General features: G+C 50.2%; 1 protein-coding gene across 1 annotated transcript in view; it reads right to left on the bottom strand.

The window, feature by feature from the left end:
* WDR97 (WD repeat domain 97) overlaps positions 1-13,921 on the bottom strand; it is a gene marked incomplete at both ends in the record, with an annotated part of 162,258 nt that overhangs the window by 92,294 nt on the left and 56,043 nt on the right. The window contains one exon of the mRNA XM_063950634.1: positions 7,220-7,456. Within this exon, the coding sequence (XP_063806704.1) occupies positions 7,220-7,456 (237 nt within the window). The remainder of the gene's footprint in view (positions 1-7,219; positions 7,457-13,921) is intronic.

Raw genomic sequence — 13,921 nt, 5'->3', positions numbered from 1 at the left:
GGCGGAAGGAGAGCACTTCACGCAGTGCTGGAAGCTGGACACACAATGTAGTAACACATAGGAGAGGTCAGCAGATGGCGGAAGGAGAGCACTTCACACAGTGCTGGAAGCTGGACACACAATGTAGTAACACATAGGAGAGGTCAGCAGATGGCGGAAGGAGAGCACTTCACACAGTGCTGGAAGCTGGACACACAATGTAGTAACACATAGGAGAGGTCAGCAGATGGCGGAAGGAGAGCACTTCACACAGTGCTGGAAGCTGGACACACAATGTAGTAACAGATGGGAGAGGTCAGCAGATGGTGGAAGGAGAGCACTTCACACAGTGCTGGAAGCTGGACACACAATGTAGTAACACATACGAGAGGTCAGCAGATGGCGGAAGGAGAGCACTTCACACAGTGCTGGAAGCTGGACACACAATGTAGTAACACATAGGAGAGGTCAGCAGATGGCGGAAGGAGAGCACTTCACACAGTGCTGAAGCTGGACACACAATGTAGTAACACATGGGAGAGGTCAGCAGATGGCGGAAGGAGAGCACTTCACACAGTGCTGGAAGCTGGACACACAATGTATTAACACATAGGAGAGGTCAGCAGATGGCGGAAGGAGAGCACTTCACACAGTGCTGGAAGCTGGACACACAATGTAGTAACACATAGGAGAGGTCAGCAGATGGCGGAAGGAAAGCACTTCACACAGTGCTGGAAGCTGGACACACAATGTAGTAACACATAGGAGAGGTCAGCAGATGGCGGAAGGAGAGCACTTCACACAGTGCTGGAAGCTGGACACACAATGTAGTAACACATAGGAGAGATCAGCAGATGGCGGAAGGAGAGCACTTCACACAGTGCTGGAAGCTGGACACACAATGTAGTAACACATGGGAGAGGTCAGCAGATGGCGGAAGGAGAGCACTTCACACAGTGCTGGAAGCTGGACACACAATGTAGTAACACATGGGAGAGGTCAGCAGATGGCGGAAGGAGAGCACTTCACACAGTGCTGGAAGCTGGACACACAATGTAGTAACACATAGGAGAGGTCAGCAGATGGCGGAAGGAGAGCACTTCACACAGTGCTGAAGCTGGACACACAATGTAGTAACACATGGGAGAGGTCAGCAGATGGCGGAAGGAGAGCACTTCACACAGTGCTGGAAGCTGGACACACAATGTATTAACACATAGGAGAGGTCAGCAGATGGCGGAAGGAGAGCACTTCACACAGTGCTGGAAGCTGGACACACAATGTAGTAACACATAGGAGAGGTCAGCAGATGGCGGAAGGAGAGCACTTCACACAGTGCTGGAAGCTGGACACACAATGTAGTAACACATAGGAGAGGTCAGCAGATGGCGGAAGGAGAGCACTTCACACAGTGCTGGAAGCTGGACACACAATGTAGTAACACATAGGAGAGATCAGCAGATGGCGGAAGGAGAGCACTTCACACAGTGCTGGAAGCTGGACACACAATGTAGTAACACATAGGAGAGGTCAGAGATGGCAGAAGGAGAGCACTTCACACAGTGCTGGAAGCTGGACACACAATGTAGTAACACATAGGAGAGATCAGCAGATGGCGGAAGGAGAGCACTTCACACAGTGCTGGAAGCTGGACACACAATGTAGTAACACATAGGAGAGGTCAGAGATGGCAGAAGGAGAGCACTTCACACAGTGCTGGAAGCTGGACACACAATGTAGTAACACATAGGAGAGGTCAGCAGATGGCGGAAGGAGAGCACTTCACACAGTGCTGGAAGCTGGACACACAATGTAGTAACACATGGGAGAGGTCAGCAGATGGCGGAAGGAGAGCACTTCACACAGTGCTGGAAGCTGGACACACAATGTAGTAACACATGGGAGAGGTCAGCAGATGGCGGAAGGAGAGCACTTCACACAGTGCTGGAAGCTGGACACACAATGTAGTAACACATGGGAGAGGTCAGCAGATGGCGGAAGGAGAGCACTTCACACAGTGCTGGAAGCTGGACACACAATGTAGTAACACATGGGAGAGGTCAGCAGATGGCGGAAGGAGAGCACTTCACACAGTGCTGGAAGCTGGACACACAATGTAGTAACACATAGGAGAGGTCAGCAGATGGCGGAAGGAGAGCACTTCACACAGTGCTGGAAGCTGGACACACAATGTAGTAACACATGGGAGAGGTCAGCAGATGGCGGAAGGAGAGCACTTCACACAGTGCTGGAAGCTGGACACACAATGTAGTAACACATGGGAGAGGTCAGCAGATGGCGGAAGGAGAGCACTTCACACAGTGCTGGAAGCTGGACACACAATGTAGTAACACATAGGAGAGGTCAGCAGATGGCGGAAGGAGAGCACTTCACACAGTGCTGGAAGCTGGACACACAATGTAGTAACACATGGGAGAGGTCAGCAGATGGCGGAAGGAGAGCACTTCACACAGTGCTGGAAGCTGGACACACAATGTAGTAACACATAGGAGAGGTCAGCAGATGGCAGAAGGAGAGCACTTCACACAGTGCTGGAAGCTGGACACACAATGTAGTAACACATGGGAGAGGTCAGCAGATGGCGGATGCCAAGTGTCCCAGGATCATACTGTCACCTACTGTAGGTTATCGGGCTGCCTCCTCTGCAGTGAGAAAGTCCTGGTGGCCCATTGGTTGACGTGGCCGTGATCTGACTATCTCTGTCGGCATTTGTGGCCGCGTGTCTTGTTCACAGAAGTTGTACTACACTTGTTCCTTTACGTTATGTCCTACAGGGCCACAGATTTTTCCACAATGCCCCCACAACCACCCCAGGATAAAGTAATACCAATATTGTGCCGCTCCGATCCCTCCACTCGTTCTGAATAGGAGGCTCCCAGATTGTTTAATATCCCAGATGGGAGCTTCTATTGACAGGAGGCTGAGGAGCCATTTATCCCGGATCACACGTTCAATGTGATCTGGCCGGGATCTTATCACCGAGGATCACAACGGGCGGAGGTATGATCCAGCACATGCAGGGACAGGGGTGAAAGGAGCCCATACCTGCAATGTGCTGTGACCGCAACACAGAGGCCACTTCCGGGGATGGTTCCGGGGGACGCCGCTGCGGCTACAAGTGCGGTGAGGAGTTCATAGGCGAGTCGCTCTTCTGGCAGCATCGCATCCTTCATAGAAACCTATGGGTAGGAGTGGAGGGATCGGAACGGGTATCGGGTATTCCTGCTGCCGTCCCTTCTTCTTACATTCAGCAAATACTTAATATGTGCGGCTAACCCCTGAAAATGGGTGTTTTTGGGAATATACGATGATAAATGGGTCCCTCTCATACAGTAGAGGAAGGGTCACAGAGTTCGCCCTTTATACGGTGAAAGCCAGAGAAGACCAGAAGGAAAGAAGAAGAAGAAGAACCTAGTTACAGGAGAGAAGAGCAGAGAAAGAGTAATAAAGAAGTCCAGGTAAGTGTGAGTCTAGCATTGTAACATATGATTTATTCGGTGGTGGTAAGGCGTTCCTGTATGCATGATTTCCCCAAAATGACACTTTTATGTATGTAAGGATTGAGTATGGTATGTCGGCGGCCGAGATCCCAGCGCTCAGCATACCGACACGAGCTTGGGTCAGAATACCGACGATGCGGGCTCAGTTCGCTGCGCTCACCGCAGGTTCTAGAATCTCTCTATGGGTGTCGTGGACAGCCACAAGTGGGAATAGGCCCTGGTCGTCGGCATTTTTAGCAGGCAGGATTCCGGCGTCGGCATCCTCCTGGAATTTTGAAGCACACATTGTATGAGGATGATATGACAGTGGAACCAGTAAGAGGATCCAGAAGCTGATCATCATCTTGTGTTGCACTATTGTTCTTTTATGTGATTTCTTCATTCCTATCAGCCCTACGTGTGAGCGTCTCTCTCTGTTACCGGTGTTTTCCTGCTACGGCAGCGCCACGTGTTTCACTCTGTGGTCTGTGTTCAGTGATATATAAGGGTGGATTTATCACCATCTGCAGCTGATGATCTGATGACAGGTGATAAACGCGACCAGACTCGCACTGTGATAACGGAGTACATCGCATAGATTGCGGGCAAACTTTGTCCCTGCGATGCCTCTTCACAGCAGCATTGGGGTACTTTTATACCCCAATGGCCTGCTGCGCATGCGCCGCCGCCCATCACTACCGCCGCCGCTGCTCCCCCCCCATTGCAACTATCCCCGCACCGGATAAAGCACCACCTCCCCAGATTTATACTTACCAGCCCAGGAGCCGGTGTCCGTTGCTTCGGTGAGCACTGCCGGGCACCGGGTACTTCATATGCGCTGTGACCGGCGGTGCTGTAAAGTGAGCTGCCATTTTGCAGCGTCACTTTACTGCACCGGGGTCACAGCGCAGCATATGGGGTACCCAGCACCCGGCAGCGCTCGCCGGAGCAGCGGACACCGGCTCCCTGGACAGGACACACAGAGCTGATCACACTGCCAGGACAGAGAATGCTGGGGACAAGGGTGCAGATCGCAGCGCGGCCCTGTGATCTCGCCAGCCTGAGCTTTTTTTTTTTTTAGTAAATTTGCCCACATCGCATATCCCGCTATAAGTATGGGGAATACAATGTGGCTTACTAAAAAAAATGACAATTAAAGAGTTTAGAGCAGTTTTTTATGAAAAACACCTTTTTCACATTATTTTAGTAAAAGTCATATTAATAAATAGGCCCCATACAGTCTTGGTGAAGGCGTTCTCTGTGATACACAGGCAGCCAGTGAACGCTGTAAGCGCAGTATTGGATTATTTGCACTGCTTTGCCTCTTTTCCCTGCCAGTATACGTACGGACTGTCTGACGTGCCTACTTGGATGCGGTCACTCATATAATCCTCCACCATTCTTTCAATGGGGAGAGAATCATATGCAGTGACAGTAGACGACATGTCCGTAATCGTTGTCAGGTCCTTCAGTCCGGACCAGATGTCAGCATCAGCAGTCGCTCCAGACTGCCCTGCATCACCGCCAGCGGGTGGGCTCGGAATTCGTAGCCTTTTCCTCGCACCCCCAGTTGCGGGAGAATGTGAAGGAGGAGATGTTGACAGGTCGCGTTCCGCTTGACTTGACAATTTTCTCACCAGCAGGTCTTTCAACCCCAGCAGACTTGTGTCTGCCGGAAAGAGAGATCCAAGGTAGGTTTTAAATCTAGGATCGAGCACGGTGGCCAAAATGTAGTGCTCTGATTTCAACAGATTGACCACCCGTGAATCCTTGTTAAGCGAATTAAGGGCTCCATCCACAAGTCCCACGTGCCTAGCGGAATCGCTCTGTGTTAGCTCCTCCTTCAATGTCTCCAGCTTCTTCTGCAAAAGCCTGATGAGGGGAATGACCTGACTCAGGCTGGCAGTGTCTGAACTGACTTCACGTGTGGCAAGTTCAAAAGGTTGCAGAACCTTGCACAACGTTGAAATCATTCTCCACTGCGCTTGAGACAGGTGCATTCCACCTCCTATATCGTAGGTAGCTGTATAGGCTTGAATGGCCTTTTGCTGCTCCTCCATCCTCTGAAGTATATAGAGGGTTGAATTCCACCTCGTTACCACCTCTTGCTTCAGGTGATGGCAGGGCAGGTTCAGGAGTGTTTGCTGGCTCTCCAGTCTTTGGCACGCGGTGGCTGAATGCCAAAAGTGGCCCGCAATTCTTTTCCCTGTGCTTTAACCAGCTTTATTTTTTACATTTTTCGAGAGGGAGGAGGGCTTCCATCCTCATGAGAAGCTAAACAACCAGTCATGAACATAGGCTAAGGCCTTAGCCTTTCCTTGCCACTTCGTGTCGTGAATGGCATTTTGCCAATTTTAAGTTTCTCATCAAATAATTAATTTTTTGGGGGGTTTATTAATTTTTGCTTCTTGGATTTTACATGCCCTCTATGACATTGGGCATCGGCCATAGTAGACGACGTTGATGGAATTGCATCATCAATGTCATGACTGGTGGCAGCAGCAGCTTCAGCACTAGTACTATGAACTGGAAGTGGTTCCTGATCCTCCACTATTTTTTCCTCCAATATTTTTGTTCTCCATTTCACAGAACAGCGCCCGTTTATTTTTACAGCATACAGGACAGGGCCACAGTATTCCTTTATTTTTACAGCATACAGGACGGGGCCACAGCGTTCCTTTATTTTTACAGCATACAGGACAGGGCCACAGTATTCCTTATTTTTACAGCATACAGGACAGGGCCACAGTATTCCTTATTTTTACAGCATACAGGACAGGGCCACAGTATTCCTTATTTTTACAGCATACAGGACAGGGCCACAGCATTCCTTTATTTTTACAGCATACAGGACGGGGCCACAGCATTCCTTTAATTTTACAGCATACAGGACAGGGCCACAGCGTTCCTTTATTTTTACAGCATACAGGACAGGGCCACAGTATTCCTTTATTTTTACAGCATACAGGACAGGGCCACAGTATTCCTTTATTTTTACAGCATACAGGACAGGGCCACAGTATTCCTTTATTTTTACAGCACCCCTGTATTTTTACAGCACACAGGATAGTGCCCTTTTTTTACAGCACACAGAACAGCACTCCTGTACAGCACTCCTGTACAGCACCCCATAACAGCACCCATGTACAGCAGAGGACAGCAGCACCTCTAAAGCACAAGACACCACCCCAGAACAGCACTCCTGTACAGTACCCCAAACAGCACAGGACAGCACCCCAGAACAGCACAGGACAGCAGCACAGTACACCAGCACAGGACAGCAGCACCCCTGTACGCTACCACCCACAGAGGTCTGTCTCCCTCACTCTCCAAGTCCGGAGTGAAAATGGCGGTGACACGCAGCAACTTATATAGAATCCAAAACCCGCAAAATCCGACAGCGGGATGATGAAGTTTTGCCTCGATCTGGGATCCGAGTCTGGTGGGAAGTCCCGAGCCAGACTCGGAGTCTGAAGTCCTGGGGGGTTCGGATCTCAGAGATCACTAATTTGTATAGTTTTATATATAAGATGATAGACTGACATGTTATACTAACACCCACCCCCATAACCCAAACTTTGGCAATTTTTATAAAAAAAAAAAAAGTTGGTTAATGCTGCGATTGATAACCCGCCCCCTTAATAGCTCCGCCCACATCACACACATCTTCATATACACCTCTTTTCCTCCTTCCCCTTCCCCCACAGAAGGTATTCCTGATATAGTGATGTGTATATCACCTGTGATCTGGTCCTGATGGTCATCGCCAGGCGGATGGTCGCTCCGGGTTCCGCTCTGCAGGCAGTATTGCACCAGGCTGAACGTTGCCGTGGGTGAATCCTGGAAGGCTACAAAGAGCTTAGACCTGTAGACACACATCATCCCAACCCGCTGGGAGCAGTAGATGCTCATACTCAGACTGAGACTTTCCTCACTGTACGGGAAGAACCTCCAGACCTTCACCGTCAGATCCCATCCTAGGAACAGACACAGGTTACTCTGTCATAGAAGAATTCCAGTATGGGACTCTGGGCAGATTTATTAACGCACCAGCCAATCAGCTCCAAACTGCCATGTCACAGGCTGGGATTGAAAAATGACAGTTAGGAGCTGATTGGCTGGTGCATTACCTTCCACTTTATCCCTTCACCAGGCTTAATAAATCTGCCTCACAGTGAGGTACTTAGCACAGTGTGGGACTCAGTGAGGTACTTAGCACAGTGTGGGACACAGTGAGGTACTTAGCACAGTGTGGGACACAGTGAAGTACTTAGCACAGTGTGGGACACAGTGAAGTACTTAGCACAGTGTGGGACACAGTGAGGTACTTAGCACAGTGTGGGACACAGTGAGGTACTTAGCACAGTGTGGGGCACAGTGAGGTACTTAGCACAGTGTGGGGCACAGTGAGGTACTTAGCACAGTGTGGGACACAGTGAGGTACTTAGCACAGTGTGGGACACAGTGAGGTACTTAGCACAGTGTGGGACACAGTGAGGTACTTAGCACAGTGTGGGACACAGTGAGGTACTTAGCACAGTGTGGGACACAGTGAGGTACTTAGCACAGTGTGGGACACAGTGAGGTACTTAGCACAGTGTGGGACACAGTGAGGTACTTAGCACAGTGTGGGACACAGTGAGGTATTTAGCACAGTGTGAGACTCAGTGAGGTATTTAGCACAGTGTGAGACTCAGTGAGGTACTTAGCACAGTGTGGGACTCAGTGAGGTACTTAGCACAGTGTGGGACTCAGTGAGGTACTTAGCACAGTGTGGGACACAGTGAGGTACTTAGCACAGTGTGGGACACAGTGAGGTACTTAGCACAGTGTGGGACACAGTGAGGTATTTAGCACAGTGTGGGACTCAGTGAGGTACTTAGCACAGTGTGGGACTCAGTGAGGTACTTAGCACAGTGTGGGGCACAGTGAGGTACTTAGCACAGTGTGGGACACAGTGAGGTACTTAGCACAGTGTGGGACACAGTGAGGTACTTAGCACAGTGTGGGACACAGTGAGGTACTTAGCACAGTGTGGGACACAGTGAGGTACTTAGCACAGTGTGGGACACAGTGAGGTACTTAGCACAGTGTGGGACACAGTGAGGTACTTAGCACAGTGTGGGACACAGTGAGGTACTTAGCACAGTGTGGGACACAGTGAGGTACTTAGCACAGTGTGGGACACAGTGAGGTACTTAGCACAGTGTGGGACACAGTGAGGTACTTAGCACAGTGTGGGACACAGTGAGGTACTTAGCACAGTGTGGGACACAGTGAGGTACTTAGCACAGTGTGGGACACAGTGAGGTACTTAGCACAGTGTGGGACACAGTGAGGTACTTAGCACAGTGTGGGACTCAGTGAGGTACTTAGCACAGTGTGGGACACAGTGAGGTACTTAGCACAGTGTGGGACACAGTGAGGTACTTAGCACAGTGTGGGACTCAGTGAGGCACTTAGCACAGTGTGGGACACAGTGAGGTACTTAGCACAGTGTGGGACACAGTGAGGTACTTATCACAGTATGGGACTCAGTGAGGTACTTAGCACAGTGTGGGACACAGTGAGGTACTTAGCACAGTGTGGGACACAGTGAGGTACTTAGCACAGTGTGGGACACAGTGAGGTATCTATCACAGTGTGGGTCATAGTGAGGTACTTAGCACAGTGTGGGACACGGTGAGGTACTTAGCACAGTGTGGGACACAGTGAGGTACTTAGCACAGTGTGGGACACAGTGAGGTACTTAGCACAGTGTGGGACACAGTGAGGTACTTAGCACAGTGTGGGACACAGTGAGGTACTTAGCACAGTGTGGGACACAGTGAGGTACTTAGCACAGTGTGGGATACAGTAAGGTACTGAGCACAGTGTGGGACACAGTGAGGTACTGAGCACAGTGTGGGACACAGTGAGGTACTTAGCACAGTGTGGGACACAGTGAGGTACTTAGCACAGTGTGGGACACAGTGAGGTATTTAGCACAGTGTGGGACACAGTGAGGTACTTAGCACAGTGTGGGACACAGTGAGGTACTTAGCACAGTGTGGGACACAGTGAGGTACTTAGCACAGTGTGGGACACAGTGAGGTACTTAGCACAGTGTGGGACACAGTGAGGTACTTAGCACAGTGTGGGACACAGTGAGGTACTTAGCACAGTGTGGGACACAGTGAGGTACTTAGCACAGTGTGGGACACAGTGAGATACTTAGCACAGTGTGGGACTGAGTGAGGTACTTAGCACAGTGTGGGACACAGTGAGGTACTTAGCACAGTGTGGGACACAGTGAGGTACTTAGCACAGTGTGGGACTCAGTGAGGTACTTAGCAAAGTGTGGGACACAGTGAGGTACTTAGCACAGTGTGGGACACAGTGAGGTACTTAGCACAGTGTGGGACACAGTGAGGTACTTAGCACAGTGTGGGACACAGTGAGGTACTTAGCACAGTGTGGGACTCAGTGAGGTACTTAGCACAGTTTGGGACTCAGTGAGGTACTTAGCACATTGTGGGACACAGTGAGGTACTTAGCACAGTGTGGGACACAGTGAGGTACTTAGCACAGTGTGGGACACAGTGAGGTACTTAGCACAGTGTGGGACACAGTGAGGTACTTAGCACAGTGTGGGACTCAGTGAGGTACTTAGCACAGTGTGGGACTCAGTGAGGTACTTAGCACAGTGTGGGACACAGTGAGGTACGTAGCACAGTGTGGGACACAGTGAGGTATCTATCACAGTGTGGGACACAGTGAGGTATCTATCACAGTTTGGGACTCAGTGAGGTACTTAGCACAGTGTGAGACTCAGTGAGGTACTTAGCACAGTGTGGGACTCAGTGAGGTACTTAGCACAGTGTGGGACTCAGTGAGGTACTTAGCACAGTGTGGGACTCAGTGAGGTACTTAGCACAGTGTGGGACTCAGTGAGGTACTTAGTACAGTGTGGGACACAGTGAGGTACTTAGCACAGTGTGGGACACAGTGAGGAACTTAGCACAGTGTGGGACACAGTGAGGTACTTAGCACAGTGTGGGACTCAGTGAGGTACTTAGCACAGTTTGGGACTCAGTGAGGTACTTAGCACATTGTGGGACACAGTGAGGTACTTAGCACAGTGTGGGACACAGTGAGGTACTTAGCACAGTGTGGGACTCAGTGAGGTACTTAGCACAGTGTGGGACACAGTGAGGTACTTAGCACAGTGTGGGACACAGTGAGGTACTTAGCACAGTGTGGGACACAGTGAAGTACTTAGCACAGTGTGGGACACAGTGAAGTACTTAGCACAGTGTGGGACACAGTGAGGTACTTAGCACAGTGTGGGACACAGTGAGGTACTTAGCACAGTGTGGGACACAGTGAGGTACTTAGCACAGTGTGGGACTTAGTGAGGTACTTAGCACAGTGTGGGACTCAGTGAGGTACTTAGCACAGTGTGGGACTCAGTGAAGCACTTAGCACAGTGTGGGACACAGTGAGGTACTTAGCACAGTGTGGGACACAGTGAGGTACTTAGCACAGTGTGGGACACAGTGAGGTACTTAGCACAGTGTGGGACTCAGTGAGGTACTTAGCACAGTGTGGGATACAGTGAGGTACTTAGCACAGTGTGGGACTCAGTGAGGTACTTAGCACAGTGTGGGACACAGTGAGGTACTTAGCACAGTGTGGGACACAGTGAGGTACTTAGCACAGTGTGGGACTCAGTGAGGTACTTAGCACAGTGTGGGACTCAGTGAGGTACTTAGCACAGTGTGGGACACAGTGAGGTACTTAGCACAGTGTGGGACACAGTGAGGTATCTATCACAGTGTGGTACATAGTGAGGTACTGAGCACAGTGTGGGACACAGTGAGGTACTGAGCACAGTGTCGGACACAGTGAGGTACTTAGCACAGTGTGGGACACAGTGAGGTACTTAGCACAGTGTGGGACACAGTGAGGAACTTAGCACAGTGTGGGACACAGTGAGGTACTTAGCACAGTGTGGGACACAGTGAGGTACTTAGCACAGTGTGGGACACAGTGAGGTACTTAGCACAGTGTGGGACTCAGTGAGGTACTTAGCACAGTGTGGGACACAGTGAGGTACTTAGCACAGTGTGGGACTCAGTGAGGTACTTAGCACAGTGTGGGACACAGTGAGGTACTTAGCACAGTGTGGGACACAGTGAGGTACTTAGCACAGTGTGGGACTCAGTGAGGTACTTAGCACAGTGTGGGACTCAGTGAGGTACTTAGCACAGTGTGGGACACAGTGAGGTACTTAGCACAGTGTGGGACACAGTGAGGTATCTATCACAGTGTGGTACATAGTGAGGTACTGAGCACAGTGTGGGACACAGTGAGGTACTGAGCACAGTGTCGGACACAGTGAGGTACTTAGCACAGTGTGGGACACAGTGAGGTACTTAGCACAGTGTGGGACACAGTGAGGAACTTAGCACAGTGTGGGACACAGTGAGGTACTTAGCACAGTGTGGGACACAGTGAGGTACTTAGCACAGTGTGGGACACAGTGAGGTACTTAGCACAGTGTGGGACTCAGTGAGGTATTTATTACACTATGGGAATCAGTAAGGTACTTATCATAGTATGTGACTCAGTGAGGTACTTATTACACTATGGGACTCGGTGAGGTACTTAGCACAGTGTGGGACTCAGTGAGGTACTATCACAGTGTGAAACACAGTGAGGTACTTAGCACAGTATGGGACTCAGTGAGGTACTTATTACACTATGGGACTCAGCGAGGTACTTAGCACAGTGTGGGACACAGTGAGGTACTTAGCACAGTGTGGGACACAGTGAGGTACTTAGCACAGTGTGGGACACAGTGAGGTACTTAGCACAGTGTGGGACACAGTGAGGTACTTAGCACAGTGTGGGACTCAGTGAGGTACTTAGCACAGTGTGGGACTCAGTGAGGTACTTAGCACAGTGTGGGACACAGTGAGGTACTTAGCACAGTGTGTGGCTCAGTGAGGTACTTAGCACAGTGTGGGACTCAGTGAGGTATTTATTACACTATGGGACTCAGTGAGGTACTTAGCACAGTGTGGTACACAGTGAGGTACTTAGCACAGTGTGGGACTCAGTGAGGTACTTAGCACAGTGTGGGACACAGTGAGGTACTTAGCACAGTGTGGGACACAGTGAGGTATCTATCACAGTGTGGGACATAGTGAGGTACTTAGCACAGTGTGGGACACGGTGAGGTACTTAGGACAGTGTGGGACTCAGTGAGGTACTTAGCACAGTGTGGGACACAGTGAGGTACTTAGCACAGTGTGGGACACAGTGAGGTACTTAGCACAGTGTGGGACACAGTGAGGTACTTAGCACAGTGTGGGACACAGTGAGGTACTTAGCACAGTGTGGGACTCAGTGAGGTATCTATCACAGTGTGGGACACAGTGAGGTACTTAGCACAGTGTGGGACACGGTGTGGTACTTAGGACAGTGTGGGACTCAGTGAGGTACTTAGCACAGTGTGGGACTCAGTGAGGTACTTAGCACAGTGTGGGACACAGTGAGGTACTTAGCACAGTGTGGGACTCAGTGAGGTACTTAGCACAGTGTGGGACACAGTGAGGTACTTAGCACAGTGTGGGACACAGTGAGGTACTTAGCACAGTGTGGGACTCAGTGAGGTACTTAGCACAGTGTGGGACTCAGTGAGGTACTTAGCACAGTGTGGGACACAGTGAGGTACTTAGCACAGTGTGGGAAACAGTGAGGTATCTATCACAGTGTGGTACACAGTGAGATACTTAGCACAGTGTGGGACACAGTGAGGTACTTAGCACAGTGTGGGACACAGTGAGGTACTTAGCAAAGTGTGGGACTCAGTGAGGTATTTATTACACTATGGGAATCAGTAAGGTACTTATCATAGTATGTGACTCAGTGAGGTACTTATTACACTATGGGACTCGGTGAGGTACTTAGCACAGTGTGGGACTCAGTGAGGTACTATCACAGTGTGAAACACAGTGAGGTACTTAGCACAGTATGGGACACAGTGAGGTACTTATCACAGTATGGGACTCAGTGAGGTACTTATTACACTATGGGACTCAGTGAGGTACTTAGCACAGTGTGGGACACAGTGAGGTACTTAGCACAGTGTGGGACACAGTGAGGTACTTAGCACAGTGTGGGACACAGTGAGGTATCTATCACAGTGTGGGTCATAGTGAGGTACTTAGCACAGTGTGGGACACGGTGAGGTACTTAGCACAGTGTGGGACACAGTGAGGTACTTAGCACAGTGTGGGACACAGTGAGGTACTTAGCACAGTGTGGGACACAGTGAGGTACTTAGCACAGTGTGGGACACAGTGAGGTACTTAGCACAGTGTGGGACACAGTGAGGTACTTAGCACAGTGTGGGACACAGTGAGGTACTTAGCACAGTGTGGGATACAGTGAGG

The sequence above is a fragment of the Pseudophryne corroboree genome, unplaced genomic scaffold, assembly GCF_028390025.1.
Source record: "Pseudophryne corroboree isolate aPseCor3 unplaced genomic scaffold, aPseCor3.hap2 scaffold_1130, whole genome shotgun sequence".
Lineage (NCBI taxonomy): Eukaryota > Metazoa > Chordata > Amphibia > Anura > Myobatrachidae > Pseudophryne > Pseudophryne corroboree.
Note: the sequence above shows the minus strand (reverse complement) of the source record. Positions and strands in the feature narration are given on the sequence as shown.